The 13,647-nt window shown below is 38.0% G+C and overlaps 1 protein-coding gene across 1 annotated transcript; it reads right to left on the bottom strand.

Moving 5' to 3' along the window:
• Positions 1-5,766: 5,766 nt before the first annotated feature.
• On the bottom strand, positions 5,767-6,861 carry LOC105971135 (senescence-specific cysteine protease SAG39). Its single transcript, XM_012995980.2, has 2 exons — positions 6,477-6,861; positions 5,767-6,356 (listed from the first exon to the last, which is right to left on the bottom strand). Exons 1-2 carry the CDS (start codon positions 6,859-6,861, stop codon positions 5,767-5,769), a joined length of 975 nt encoding a protein of 324 aa, XP_012851434.1.
• Positions 6,862-13,647: the final 6,786 nt, after the last annotated feature.

The following is a 13,647-nucleotide window of genomic DNA, read 5'->3' as shown; positions in this document are numbered from 1 at the left end:
GATGTGGGGGCCATGTTGAAATGGGTGACGGATCGTGTCGAGAGTAAAAATTGTAGTAGTCAATGGTGTGCGAAAACGCGTTGGAGCGTATGTCGGAGGGGCATGAATGCGCGTTGGCGCATAGCGCGACAAGGTTGTCGCGATGTAAGTTAATTGAGTCGTCGGTTTTGTCCCGCGACGATGTAGTAGCGAATTATCTCCTCGTGGGAGTTGTCTTGTCGCGGGGTAATAGTGTTGATCGAGTTATCTCCTCGTGGGAGTTGTCTCGCGATAATGTAGTAGCAAGGATCAAGTAATCTCCTCGTGGGAGTTGTCTCTGGGGTAATCGAGTTGATCGAGTTACGTCCTCGTGGAAGTTGTCTCACGATAATGTCGTAGCACGGAGCTAGTATTCTCCTCGTGGGAGTTGTTATTTTTCGACATTGTCAATGTTTTGACGCGTTGCTTATATGTGTTTACATATAGCCTTGTGCGTGATGTACTTGAGGAGGGGATCAGACTCTCAAGATTTTTTTTTATGGGGGTCGTGCTCCTTGTTAGACCTCGTGGGTCTTAAGTATGTTTGGACCGTGGCCACGTTTTAATAAAGTACCCATCGAAAACAAGTAGATAAATCTGAGTAATCAAGCTGGCCAGGCTATATAGATTCCCATAATATTTCTAAGTGTTTCTAGGGTTGTAATCGTGCTAACTTGAGCTTGTGATTATATAGTGAAGTTCGGGCGAGTTGTTTCCTCATGGGAGTTGTCTCGCAGCAAAGTTGTAGAATCATTGGATGACGCGCGACTGACGAGTGTGTGGATTGATGTTGCTCTGAGCGATTTCTCTCCTCGTGGGAGTTGTCTCGTTGCGGGTGGTAGTACTGAGCGAGTTTGCTCCTCGTGGGAGTTGTCTCGGAAGCCCCCCACTCTCGAGACGATGTGGGAGCCAAGTAGAAAGGAGTACCGGATCGTATTGAGAGTAGATCTGTGCTGTAGTCTTGCGTTAATCGTTGGCATGGCATGGAGAAAATATTTTTTTTATTTATCCGTTTGATAGCGAGCGCGATTTGGTAGGCGCGTTGAAGAGTTCGCGCGATTTGGTGGAGCGCGTTGAAATTCTCGCGCGATTTGGTGAAGCGAGGTGAAATCTACGCGCAATTTGGTGGAGAGTAGCAAAAGTTGTGCCCAATTAGGTGGGAGCGCGCGCTCCAAGGTGGCCTTGGGAGGCGCGCGCGCGTGCATGGGAAGGCGCGCGCGCGTGTGAGATTTTTCTTTTTTTTTTTTTTTTTTTTTTTTTGAATGGAGCCGCGCGCGCGCGGCTTGGCTCGGCTCGCGCGCGCGGCTCGGCTGCAGCTCTCCTTTTTCTTCTTATTTTTTCTTTCTTCTTCTGTTTTTCATCTTCTTCCTTCTTCTTTTGTTTCTTCTTCTTTTACTCTCTTTTTTCTTCTTCTCTTTTTTCGTCTTCTTCTTTTTTCTTCTATTTTTTGGTGGTTGATATTCACCCCCTTGGAGATGTTCTATTTTTTGAGTAGGAAGATTATCCTCGTCTCTTGCGATGTGATGTGAACCCACTTGGGGTTGAGAGGTAAGGGTGATGCCCAACCTTAGGATGGGGATAACTGCCCACTGTAGGATGAGGCGCTCGAGACCTATGGTCTGAGGTGGATGTGCACGGTTGTGCCGCTGGTTCGCGCGTGCGCGTCAGACCATTTTTTCTGTTTTTTGAAGTAGGGACGTGAAACACTTGATGGGATGTGAAACCCCTTGGGGTTGAAAGGTAAGTGGATGTACCACCCTTGAGATGAGATACCCAACTTTAGGATGGGATAGCCCCCCATTTAGGATGAAGGGATCACGAACCATTGGGGTGAGATGCCCAACCTTGGCGATATATGGTGCCCCCGATTCAGTGGCAGCACGAGTTGAATCTTCCGTGATCATACACTGAAGGTCTTCTTCGGTTATCTGAACCGTTCGAGAAGTAAGTAGAAATTGATCATGTTGAGGACCCAATGGGGCCTCACGAGGAGGAGCGTTGGCTCCTGCTATGACGATGTATGGTGCCACTGCTTCAGTGGTAGCACAAGTTGAGGCTTCCGCGATTATACGCTGAAATTGATGTAGAGAGGTGAGGGGATACCCAGCCTGTGGGATGGGATGTCCAACCCTTGGGGTGTGTTAGCCCCCCAGCTCAGGAGGAGTTACGTGATGCGGGGATGGTACGCATGGCGTGGGAGCACAAGGCGATGATGCGCGAGGGATAGGCGCGCGGCGCTAGCGCATGTCGGCGAAGGCGCTCGCCGAGGGCGCGCGGCGCTAGAACGCGTCGGCGAGGGCGTGCGGCGCTAGCGCGCGTCGGCGAGGGCGCACGGCGCTAGCGCCTGCTAAAGGCGCAAGGCTAGGGGGCGCGCGGCGCGGTGTTGGGGCGCAAGGCCGGCGGGCGCGCGCGGCGGCAAGGGCGTGCGCGGCATTGCAGCGCAAGGCCTGGGCGTCGGAGGTCGCGTTTGCGCGTGGTAGCCTCGAACGAGTTGTCTCGTCGCGAGGTGGTAGGGCCGAGCATTTTGAGACATGTTTCACCACAATTTAGTTGAAGCGCGAGAGTTGTCACACGGGTAAGTAGTAACTGGGGAGTTGTATCGCCCAGATGTTATATCGACTCGAGAGTTGTCTCGAGGCTAAATATTATTGTCGGGGAAGTTGTCCCGCTGCGACGTGGTAACGACTCAAGAGCTGTCTCGAGGTTAAGTGTAGGCGTCGGGGGAGTTGTCCCGCTGCGACGTAGTAGTGACTCGAGAGTTCTCTCATGGCTATAAGACATCTCATGTACTTGAAGTAGGACATCCGATGTAGTTGAAGTAGGACATCTGATGTACTTGAAGTATGATATCAGATGTAGTTGAAGTAGGACATCTGACGTACTTGAAGTATGACATCAGATGTAGTTGAAGTAGGACATCTGATGTACCTGAGGTAGGACATCAGATGTAGCTGAAGTATGACATCTGATGTACCTGAGGTATGACATCAGATGTAGTTGAAGTAGGACATCTAATGTACTCGAAGTATGACATCAGATGTAGTTGACATCTGATGTACCTGAGGTATGACAGCAGATGTAGCTGAAGTAGGACATCTGATGTACCTTAGGTATGACATCAGATGTAGTTGAAGAAGGACATCTGATGTACTCGAAGTATGACATCAGATGTAGTTGACATCTGATGTACCTGAGGTATGACATCTGATGTACTTGAAGTATGATATCAGATGTAGTTGAAGTAGGACATCTGACGTACTTGAAGTATGACATCAGATGTAGTTGAAGTAGGACATCTGATGTACCTGAGGTAGGACATCAGATGTAGTTGAAGTAGGACATGTGATCTACCTGAGGTAGGACATCAGATGTAGTGGAAGTAGGACATCTGATGTACTCGAAGTATGACATCAGATGTAGTTGACATCTGATGTACCTGAGGTATGACATCAGATGTAGCTGAAGTATGACATCTGATGTACCTGAGGTATGACATCAGATGTAGTTGAAGTAGGACATCTGATGTACTCGAAGTATGACATCAGATGTAGTTGACATCTGATGTACCTGAGGTATGACAGCAGATGTAGCTGAAGTAGGACATCTGATGTACCTTAGGTATGACATCAGATGTAGCTGAAGTATGACATCTGATGTACCTGAGGTATGACATCAGATGTAGTTGAAGTAGGACATCTGATGTACTCGAAGTATGACATCAGATGTAGTTGACATCTGATGTACCTGAGGTATGACAACAGATGTAGCTGAAGTAGGACATCTGATGTACCTTAGGTATGACATCAGATGTAGTTGAAGTAGGACATCTGATGTACTCGAAGTATGACATCAGATGTAGTTGACATCTGATGTACCTGAGGTATGACATCAGATGTAGCTGAAGTAGGACATCTGAATGGCCTAGTCGATCATATGTCGAATATCCTCTTTGGTTATCTGAACCATGTGAGGTGGAGCTGGTTGATGAGGGTCTTGCTGAAGGTTTCGAAGTGGATCTCGAGCGCGACCTCAAGTGTCATCTCGAAGATAGCCTCGAGGATCATCACGAGGGGGTCTAGAAGGGGATCTCGGTCACGACATCAGGTGACGTCCTGAGATATGTCTCGAGGATCATCACAGGATGGTCTAGAAGGAGATTCCGTTGTGGCGATGCGTTGTGCTACTGCTTCAGTAGCAACGCGGGAAGATGCTTCTGTAATCATAAGTTGAAGGGCCTCCTCGGTTATCTGAACCGTTAGAGGAGCAAGTAGAAGTTGATCTTGTTGAAGGTTCGGCGATCATATGTTGAAGGTCCTCTTCGGTTATCTGAACCGTTCGAGGGCGGAAGTAGACCCCCAGAGAGTCGATGACCCATGGCGAATGAAATGTTTTGGGGGCAGTTGTAAGCCCCCAGGGAGTTGATAAACCTTGGCGAACGAAATATTTTGGGGGCGATGTAAACCCCCAGGGAGTCGATAACCCTTGGCGAGCAAAATATTTTGGGGGCGATGTAAACCCCCAGGGAGTCGATAACCCTTGGCGAGCGAGATATTTTGGGGGCAGAGGTAAGCCCTCAGGGAGTCGATGGCGGTGGTGCCATAGGTGGCTCCACATGTGGAGCAGGTGCTGGTATCGCGTTGGGAGCATTTGCTCCCATCGTGGCGATATATTGGATCACGGCCTCTGTGGCAGCGCGAGTTGAAGCTTCTGCTATCATGCGTTGAAGCGCATCCTCGGTTATTTGAACCATTCGAGGAGCAGGGAGTGATGGATCGGCGAGTGGTGGGTCCCGAGGGGGGATCACCTGAACCTCGCGAGGCGGATCCATGGGATGAGGAGGAGGTGGCAAGCCAGAGCCTCCACGAGGTGGGAGGTCGTTAGCTGTGTCATTTTCTCTCCGAGCAGACGCCTCAGGAGGATCTTGTTGGCTACGTGATCTGGTTTGCATCGTTCCCACAGACGGCGCCAAAATGATGATGCTAATATGTAGCTCACATAGGGTGGTGTAGAAAACGAACTGGGAGAGCAAAGCAGATCAGTAGCTTGACAACTTGATGATCCTGAGGTACCTGCGATCATAGAACACATAAGCTAAGTCGGGGGTTGATCCGGCGGAAACCCCTCCGACGCTCAAGTCAGACGTGCTGATCATATAAATAGTCCAGAGAATACCATTAGTTTAGTATTGCTCAGTTAATAGGACGTACCTTAAGGAATGAATTCAAACCTTTATTTATAGTTTAGTTGAGATTGTCGGGCCCAAACCTTAGTTGAAGGTGATTGGGCCTCGGTGATAGTGGTCTTCAATATTGGGCTCGTGGCCCAGTAGGTAAGTAATTTGTAGGCCCATTGGGTTGGCCCAATTATGCATATCAATATATATATATATATATATATATATATATATATATATATATATATATATATATATATATATATATATATATATATATATATATATATATATATATATATATATATATATATATATTCGGCTAATTGCCCCAGTTAATAAAACGAAGATTTTCCTCATATTCTCTTGAATATTTAGAGAAAGTGTGTGTTTGACTGTTTGTACTAATACACGTTATGAGGTTGTCAAAGTGGTGAAATTGGAAGTTTGTTTGATTTCAATCTTTACATTAAATATTTGCAGCAAATTAATTTACACATTTATTCACATAATATGGACATAAAACACTACTGCTTGGGATACTTTTATATGACCATCTTAAGTTTTTACACATTTTAGGCAGTAGGATAGGAAGCTTGCATGGCAATGCCACAGAGACCTTCAACAGTATCGATATCCCTTTGCATTCTAATATATCCATTTTCACCCCAACTAGTTCCCCACGAGTTCTTAACCAACCAATACTTCGTTTCATCACTAGTTACTCCATAACCAACCACAGTCACACCATGGTCAAGTTCAGTTCCACATTGTCCAGTAAATACTCCACTAGAGTAGAACTGAAAATCAGATCCACTAGCATCAATTGCAACAGATATTGGTTGGTTAACCACAGCCTTGAGCAGTGCTGACTCACTATTTGAAGGAACATCCTCGTACCCTGTAATCTTGGCCACATGAGAAGATTCCTTCTTAGAGTTGCATGTTCCATCTACTCCTTCGTACGGGTAATTGGATTCAGTTGTGAGTCCATTATTACTTATAATGAACTCGAATGCATAGTCCATTAGACCACCGTTGCAACCCTGATCTTCGCTTGTGTCACAATCCACAAGTTCTTGTTCGGATAATGAAACCAGATTCCCCGTTGTGAGTTGGTTTATTCCTTCTGTGGCTGCAACAGCTGAAAATGCCCAGCAACATCCTGTATTTTTTTTTATTGATGATAAATTAGTCTCTTTAATGCTACAATTTCTCCAAAAAAAAAATAAAAAAAGAAAAAGTAAATATTAGATGTAGATATGTCTTATTTTGACTTAATTACCACATTGCCCCTGGTCCTTAACAGGAGTTACAGCTCCCTTCTTTGTCCAGTCCATGCTTGGTGGAACTGCACTGACATTAGCGTACATATACGATGAAACTTTAGATGATGATTTCGATTGAGATCTCATTTTGTATCCATTTCGAGATGCTTGAAATTCTTCATTTGTTAAATCAGCAAATTTGTTGATGGCAAGTTTGTAAGCCCGAGTTTCAGTTTCATTTACGGACTGAATGTACTCCACATTGTCCTTGAAAATATTGAATCTCTTGGCTTTCTCTGCATCATTTTTGTAAGTACGGCCATATTGAACCATCCATTGCTCATGTCTTTCAACTATTGATGCGTCGGGCAGTGTGCGGGCAGTGGCTTGAGAAACCCACATTTGCAATACTAATACTGCAGCTAAAATAAACCTCCAATTCGGTGTGATCGAGGCGATTTTCCTTTTTCTAGCTGGATATGGTAATTAAAATGTATTGAAATATTTATGAGAGAAAGTATTATTGATGTGAATTCTTGTATAAGACATGAGGTATTTATAGTTACACAACTCATGATTCAGTTAATTCTTCTCCCTGGAAAACACGGCAAGTTAAAGATGACAACAAAATCAAAAAGTTACGTAGAGGCTACTCCATTTTGAATGAATTTCCAATTTTATCATTATTGTTTTGTAGTTTAGTCAAGTGTTTCAGGATCATACAAGTTAAATTAAAAGTATTGCATATGATACCCTTGTTTGTCCTATCCATTCATAATATTTTTTATTCAATTGTTTGGGATCTTTCTTTCCGGTTAGAATGTGAAAGCTTACAAAACTTTATTAGTGCTGCATTTATCTCTAAAATATTGTTAATGGGGTTATTTGAAATTGAACCCCTCAATACTTCTTTTAATAGGGAGAGGTACAAACTATTTTGCACCGTTAGAGAAAAACTTAATCTGAATTTCAGCCACCCATTTTTCCATTTAAACCCCTGCCACCTTATCAACGCTATCACCTGCTACGTGGCTACCTCATGATCCGTTTTTTTTTTATTATTATAATTATTATTATTTTTTAATCTTTTTTAACCTTTTTTCTATCACGTGTATTAATTAACTATAGAACCTAGTCGACTAAGGAAATTTCTTTAATTTTTTTTTTAATTTTTTTATTTGTTTATTTTTCTCTGTCAGGTATATTAATCGACTGTGATATTAATCAACTGTAGAGTGTCACCGATTAAGTAACTCACTCCTAAAAGTAAAAAAATAAACACAACTATAAAAAACGAAAATCAACATTTGTTTACAAAACAAATAATATACATAAATTGTAATTGATTATACAAATCGGAATCAATACACAAAAATCAAAAAAATGAATCAAAAAAGGAAATCGAGTAACCTTAATCGACTACCAAAAAGTCGATTAACACTTTAATCGACTACCATAGCACATTCGATTAACTTAATCGACTACCAAAATACGTAGTCAATTAAGGGTCCAACATGGACAAATTCTCTACCCACACCGTCCTCCACCCGATCCACCAAAAAATCATAGATCTACCACTCCGTCGTCACCACACTGCCGCCACACCACACCATCACCATACTAAACTTTTACCTCTGTTTCTCCTTCTTACCTAAAAATAAAATATTCCCAATGCTTCCACATTACTCAAACAATCTTTAACAAGAATAAAATTATTGTCGGAATTTGCTAATAATATATTAGAGTGGTGAACTTTCTTGTGTAATAGTTTATGAATGTAGTGATTGAAATACACGTGCGAGGGATTATAGAGGATTCATCATACAAACTCTACCTTTAGTGGTTCCATGTCGGTTGAAAAATATAAATTCCCATGACAACGGATCTCAATTTTTCACCGCAAGAGGTAAACTCGGCTGTATATTTGAGGGGGTAGGCTCGTAATTCGATTTCTCTACTGCTAGAATTCAATATTTGTATATAATCTTCGTTTCAGCTTCAGCCGAACTCTTGACTGAGCCGAATATTAACTAAGGTGGTTTTCTCTAATTATTTGTCGAAAGAGAATTTTCCTTAACAACATTACCTAGATGGAGGATTTCTTGCAAATTTCCGGTTAATATAACCTATATCATATTTGCTAAAATTTGGGAAAAGAAAATTCATAATTACTCGTTGATAGAAATACTAAACTCAAGACTACCTAGACAGAGCACAAGATCAAATCTTAATTCAACAACACTAAATAGAATAAATATCATCCCCATTCCCCTTGTCATTTGTCAAATACCCAAGTTTTTATCATGGTTTTCTTTTACTCTGTATTTTTTTTTTATCACAGGTTTTGTTGTTTTTACTACTTAAGTAACGAATGATGGAGAGGAGTGTGGTGTGAATGGAGATTCATGCTATAGATAACTAACTATACATAACTATACATAATTATACTCACATATAGTAACATATAAGTATACGTAAGCTATGTGTTTTTTGGAAATTGTAATGTATAGTAATACTGATGATTGTTCTTGTTTGAAGAACATATGCATGTGTCTTTTTCCAATTTTTGTTGGCTAATTGATTTATAATATCATGATTCAAATTGTCAACTTTGTTGTTGGTGTGGATGAAATTTGTTTGGTATATATTTCGGGTAAAAAGAAGGTAAATCACTACATATAACTATACGTGACGATAGAATATGTAGTATATTATAGCCATTTGTAGCCAATTTATGTGCACGAAACTTATTGAAAATTTATTTTTTTTTAAATTAAAAAAAATAATATAAAAAATTAAAAAAAAAATTAATAAAAATAGAATAATAAGAAAATACAAAAAGGGTATATATAAAAATAATAATAAAATAATAAAAATCTATAAATTTTTATTAAAAAAATCTATAAAAATGATAAATGCAGTTGGCGAAATTATTGAATGGGGTTGGGCGAAAATTGCACATAAAGGATAATAGAACTTTTGCCTCTCAAAAAAATAATTTAGGGGTGTACATTTGATATACACCTCTAATATGAAAAATAAATAGGGATAGGTCCACCCCTAAAATGTTCCTTTGAGATTCGCCCTAGAGATGCAAAAGTACTATTGTGCCCTCACGTGCAATTTCCGCCTAACTACATTCATTGATTTCACCAACTGCATTCAGTATTATGGCCAATTGCATTTAGCATTTTTGGACCAGCTATTTCATTTTTACAGATTTTTTTAATAAAAAAATATAAATGTTTATTTTTTTATTATTATTATTATTATTATTATTATTATTATTATTATTATTATTATTATTATTATTATTATTTATATATATATATATATATATATATATATATATATATATATATATATATATATATATATATATATATATATATATATATATATATGGATAATTTGACAAAACTCCCTCACTAGACATGTGTAATTACAATAAATCCAAAAAAAAATCAGATTTTTAAGGTAAATCCAAAATATTGTTAATTAATAAAAAATAATTAAGTTTCACTATTATACCCTTGTATCAATCCTTATTTTATAAATTTAATTTATTTTCCATTTTTGATATAATTTAATATTAAATTATAACACGCTCTCCAACCAGATCTGTAACCACCCACTCCGCCCTCTTCTCTACCAACACCGTCTCCCCTTCCATGTCTACCGCCTCATCCTCTATCCCAGCCCCCGTTCGCCCCTCTATGACGCGGATGAAGAAGAAGAAATTAAAAGAATGGCTTCTAGGAGTTTCTCATGGCTTTTTGACCCTGCAAAGCTTTTCGATTATACCTTGATTTTAACAGTTGTTGCTCAAAAGAAAGCCAAGAAACCATAGGGCGGTGCCGCCACGCTTCTGCCACCGGTGGCGGGTCTTCGAAGAAATTGAATAACAACTATTCAATTTCACGCCATTTGGTTTGTCTTCGATTTTAATTTTTAATCGCTTGTTCGTCTTCTCCGATGTTTATTCGCAATTATCTTTTATTTCCTTTCTTTTTTTTGTGTAAATTTCTTGAATTAAATTGGTCATTGTCCAGTTTTCATTTTTCATGTCCCGAATGTTACTATTCTTACCAAACAACAGTAACATATGTTGAATAAGTCAATTCATTGAATTAGTTATATCCATTCTTACGGTGAAATATCTTGTATGATTAAATTGATTGACTACAAGATCTTGTCTTGTTTGTTGTTTTGTTAGTCCAATTAATTTTCTTTTTCTGTTTTTTTTATAATCTGTTTTTTGATAATTTGATAATCTGTTTTTTTCTTTTTCTTTTTCTTTTGTTTTTTTTAATTTGACTTTCATTTTTGAAGATACTAGAACTTGGTGAGTGTATGAAGATGAAAGCAGAGCAATGAATTTGAAGATTCTGATATGTCAACTGAAGAGTTACTTGATCAGGAGGAGGAGGACGTGTTTTGGTTGGTTTTAGTCATCATCAATCTTAAGACTTTTGGTTGGTTGTTTTCAAACGAAATCAGAAGCTTTTGATGCTTTTATGATCCTTTAATAGTTTTCGATAAATTTTATAGTGAATTTCGACGAGTGTCTTGTGGATCTCATAGTGGTTTTCGATAATTTATAGTGGATTTTGTTTGAATTTTCACGTTAATTTCATAGTGCTTTAACGAAAATTCATAGTAGTTTTCGATGTTTATATAGTTGTGTATACATAGTGGTTTCATGTTTATATAGTTGTTTATACATAGTGGTTTTTATGTTTATATAGTTGTTTATACTGAGTGGTTTTTATGTTTATATAGTTGTTTATATTGAGTGGTTTTCATGTTCATATAGTTGTGTATATATAGTGATTTTCATGTTAGTAGAGCTTATTTATACAGAGTGATTTTCATAATGTCAGGCTCTGGTTTCGATAACTTTATAGTGGTTTTAAAATACAAAAACAATGAAATACATTTCTTTTGCTAAATCTACTTTAGTGAACTATAATCTCATGTAGTCAACTATAGTTACATGTAGTTATGTTCCTTCTTGTTTAATACATGTGACTATATATGACTGACTACATGTGAATATATATATATATATATATATATATATATATATATATATATATATATATATATATATAAAATTCATCTACACCAACAAAAAAAAAGCAGTAAACCATTATGAACCGTACTACAGCAAAAAAAAATAGTAAACCATGTTTGTAAAATTCATATACGAACGAATGATTAATTTTCATCATATAAATGCAGTAAATATATACAAATCAACATATATACAAACTAAAAAAACCAAAACCTCCCACCACCGTTCTTCTCCGTCGCCCAACTCAAGGAAAATAATCCATTAAGCAATTTATTATAGGAAAAAAAAAAACCTAAACAATTGGGTAAATTATCAATTCTAATAAACCAAAAATATATTTTTTTTAATCATCAATTGGGTTAATCATCAATTCTTATATAAGTTTTTGGATATGAGATTTCCCTTCGATTAACAGGCACAAACACACACACAAAACATATAATGGAACTGAATACAGTCAAATGTTGAATTCGTTAGATTTTGGTGAAAGTTCACCATGGATTTCAATGGAAAATATAATTAGCTTGATGATTACCCTACTATGCGTTCTGAACTCCCTGCAGAAGAACCTCAGGACAGAAAACACTGAAATTAGGCTATGGACTCTAACTAAACATTTGCTTCACATCCTTTATAAAATTTATTCCAAAAATGCCCCTCCACCCACAAATTCGAAATATTCATTAAGTAGATTCCAAACTGCATATATCATTTTATTTATTATGCATTTAATATTTTAATATTTCCATCTAATATTTTGTTTCTTCATAATATCCGTTTGTCTTCCTTTTTTTCTTTATTCATTTTAGCATTTTATACACTATTATAAAAATTTCTTTATTTTTTTCCTTTTTTTTCTAATATTGAGAATTAAAAAAAAAAAAAAAAAAAAAGACATGCTATTTTTTTTATTTTTTTCAATTTTTCTTTAGTAGACTATGGTATATTACGACGTACTGTAGTATACTATAGTGTAGTGGTGTACTATGATATACTACGGAGTAGTATAGTATACTACGGTTTACTATGTTTTACTACCAAACCCTAGCCACCAAAAACTCCTAGCCGTCGCAAACCCTAGCAGCCGCAGCCGCCGCCAACCCTAGCAACCCACACTCGTAGCCTCCGCGACTGTAGTCACCTACCAACCTTGAAAATACCTAGATCTGACATTTGAACAACCCAAATCAAGGAAAAAACTTAAAACATAAGGAAATTAGATCCAATTGATTAGTCAAAATATACTTTCCATAACATCTCAACCATAATTACAGCCCCCGCCCACACAGCCCCCACCTCACCTCCACCCGCCGCCGCCGCCTCCACCAAGCTCTCTCGATCCACCATCGGAATTTGCAGATCTGTTGTTCTCCGCCACCATAGCCCACCGACCATAGCCACCGCAATAGGCGCCGTCACCATCTCAACCATTACTGAGCGGCGAGAGAGATGTGGAGAGATAGAGATTGAGAGAGGGAAAGAACGAGAGGGAGAGAACGAGAGATAAGCAGAGAAAAAAACAAAATAAGAGAAATAGATCTGATAAGTTGGAGAAACGTGAATATAGATATTATATTTAGGGTATAAGCGCAAACTAGGGATTAAAAAAAATTAAAGAATGTGGCTCATATATTATTTAAAGGTAGGGATTTAATTAAAAGATTAAATTTAAGGTTGTCATTTAGTTCAAATTAGGTTTGATTGAGGAGTTCTTAGCATATTACACCTTAAATTTATTGAATCTTATTCCAATATTTTATTTGATCATTCATACTACACAATAACTAGCAACTTATTTTATATAAAAAATAATCATATATAATTTTATTGATTTATAAAGCAATTAATAATATTCAATTTTAAACAATTAAATCTTAAATAGTGTAAATTATTGACTAAAATAGTAAGAATCACGTGCATTACACGTGGTACTAACTAGTATATTATATAAGATTGAATAAGTCTTTAGTGTAATTAGATATGGAATTAAATGAATTCACTGAAATAATTGAAAAAAACTGTATTTTCCTTTGGACAAATATTAAATTGGAGTTGTTCTTTTTTTTATCGTTTTTTTATGTATAACAAATGTAAAGAAACAGCAGCAATAA

Source organism: Erythranthe guttata, chromosome 11 (genome assembly GCF_056151865.1).
Source record: "Erythranthe guttata isolate IM_541 chromosome 11, IM_541, whole genome shotgun sequence".
NCBI lineage: Eukaryota > Viridiplantae > Streptophyta > Magnoliopsida > Lamiales > Phrymaceae > Erythranthe > Erythranthe guttata.
The sequence above is the reverse complement of the archived record's forward strand: the minus strand, read 5'-3'. Positions and strand labels throughout refer to the sequence as shown.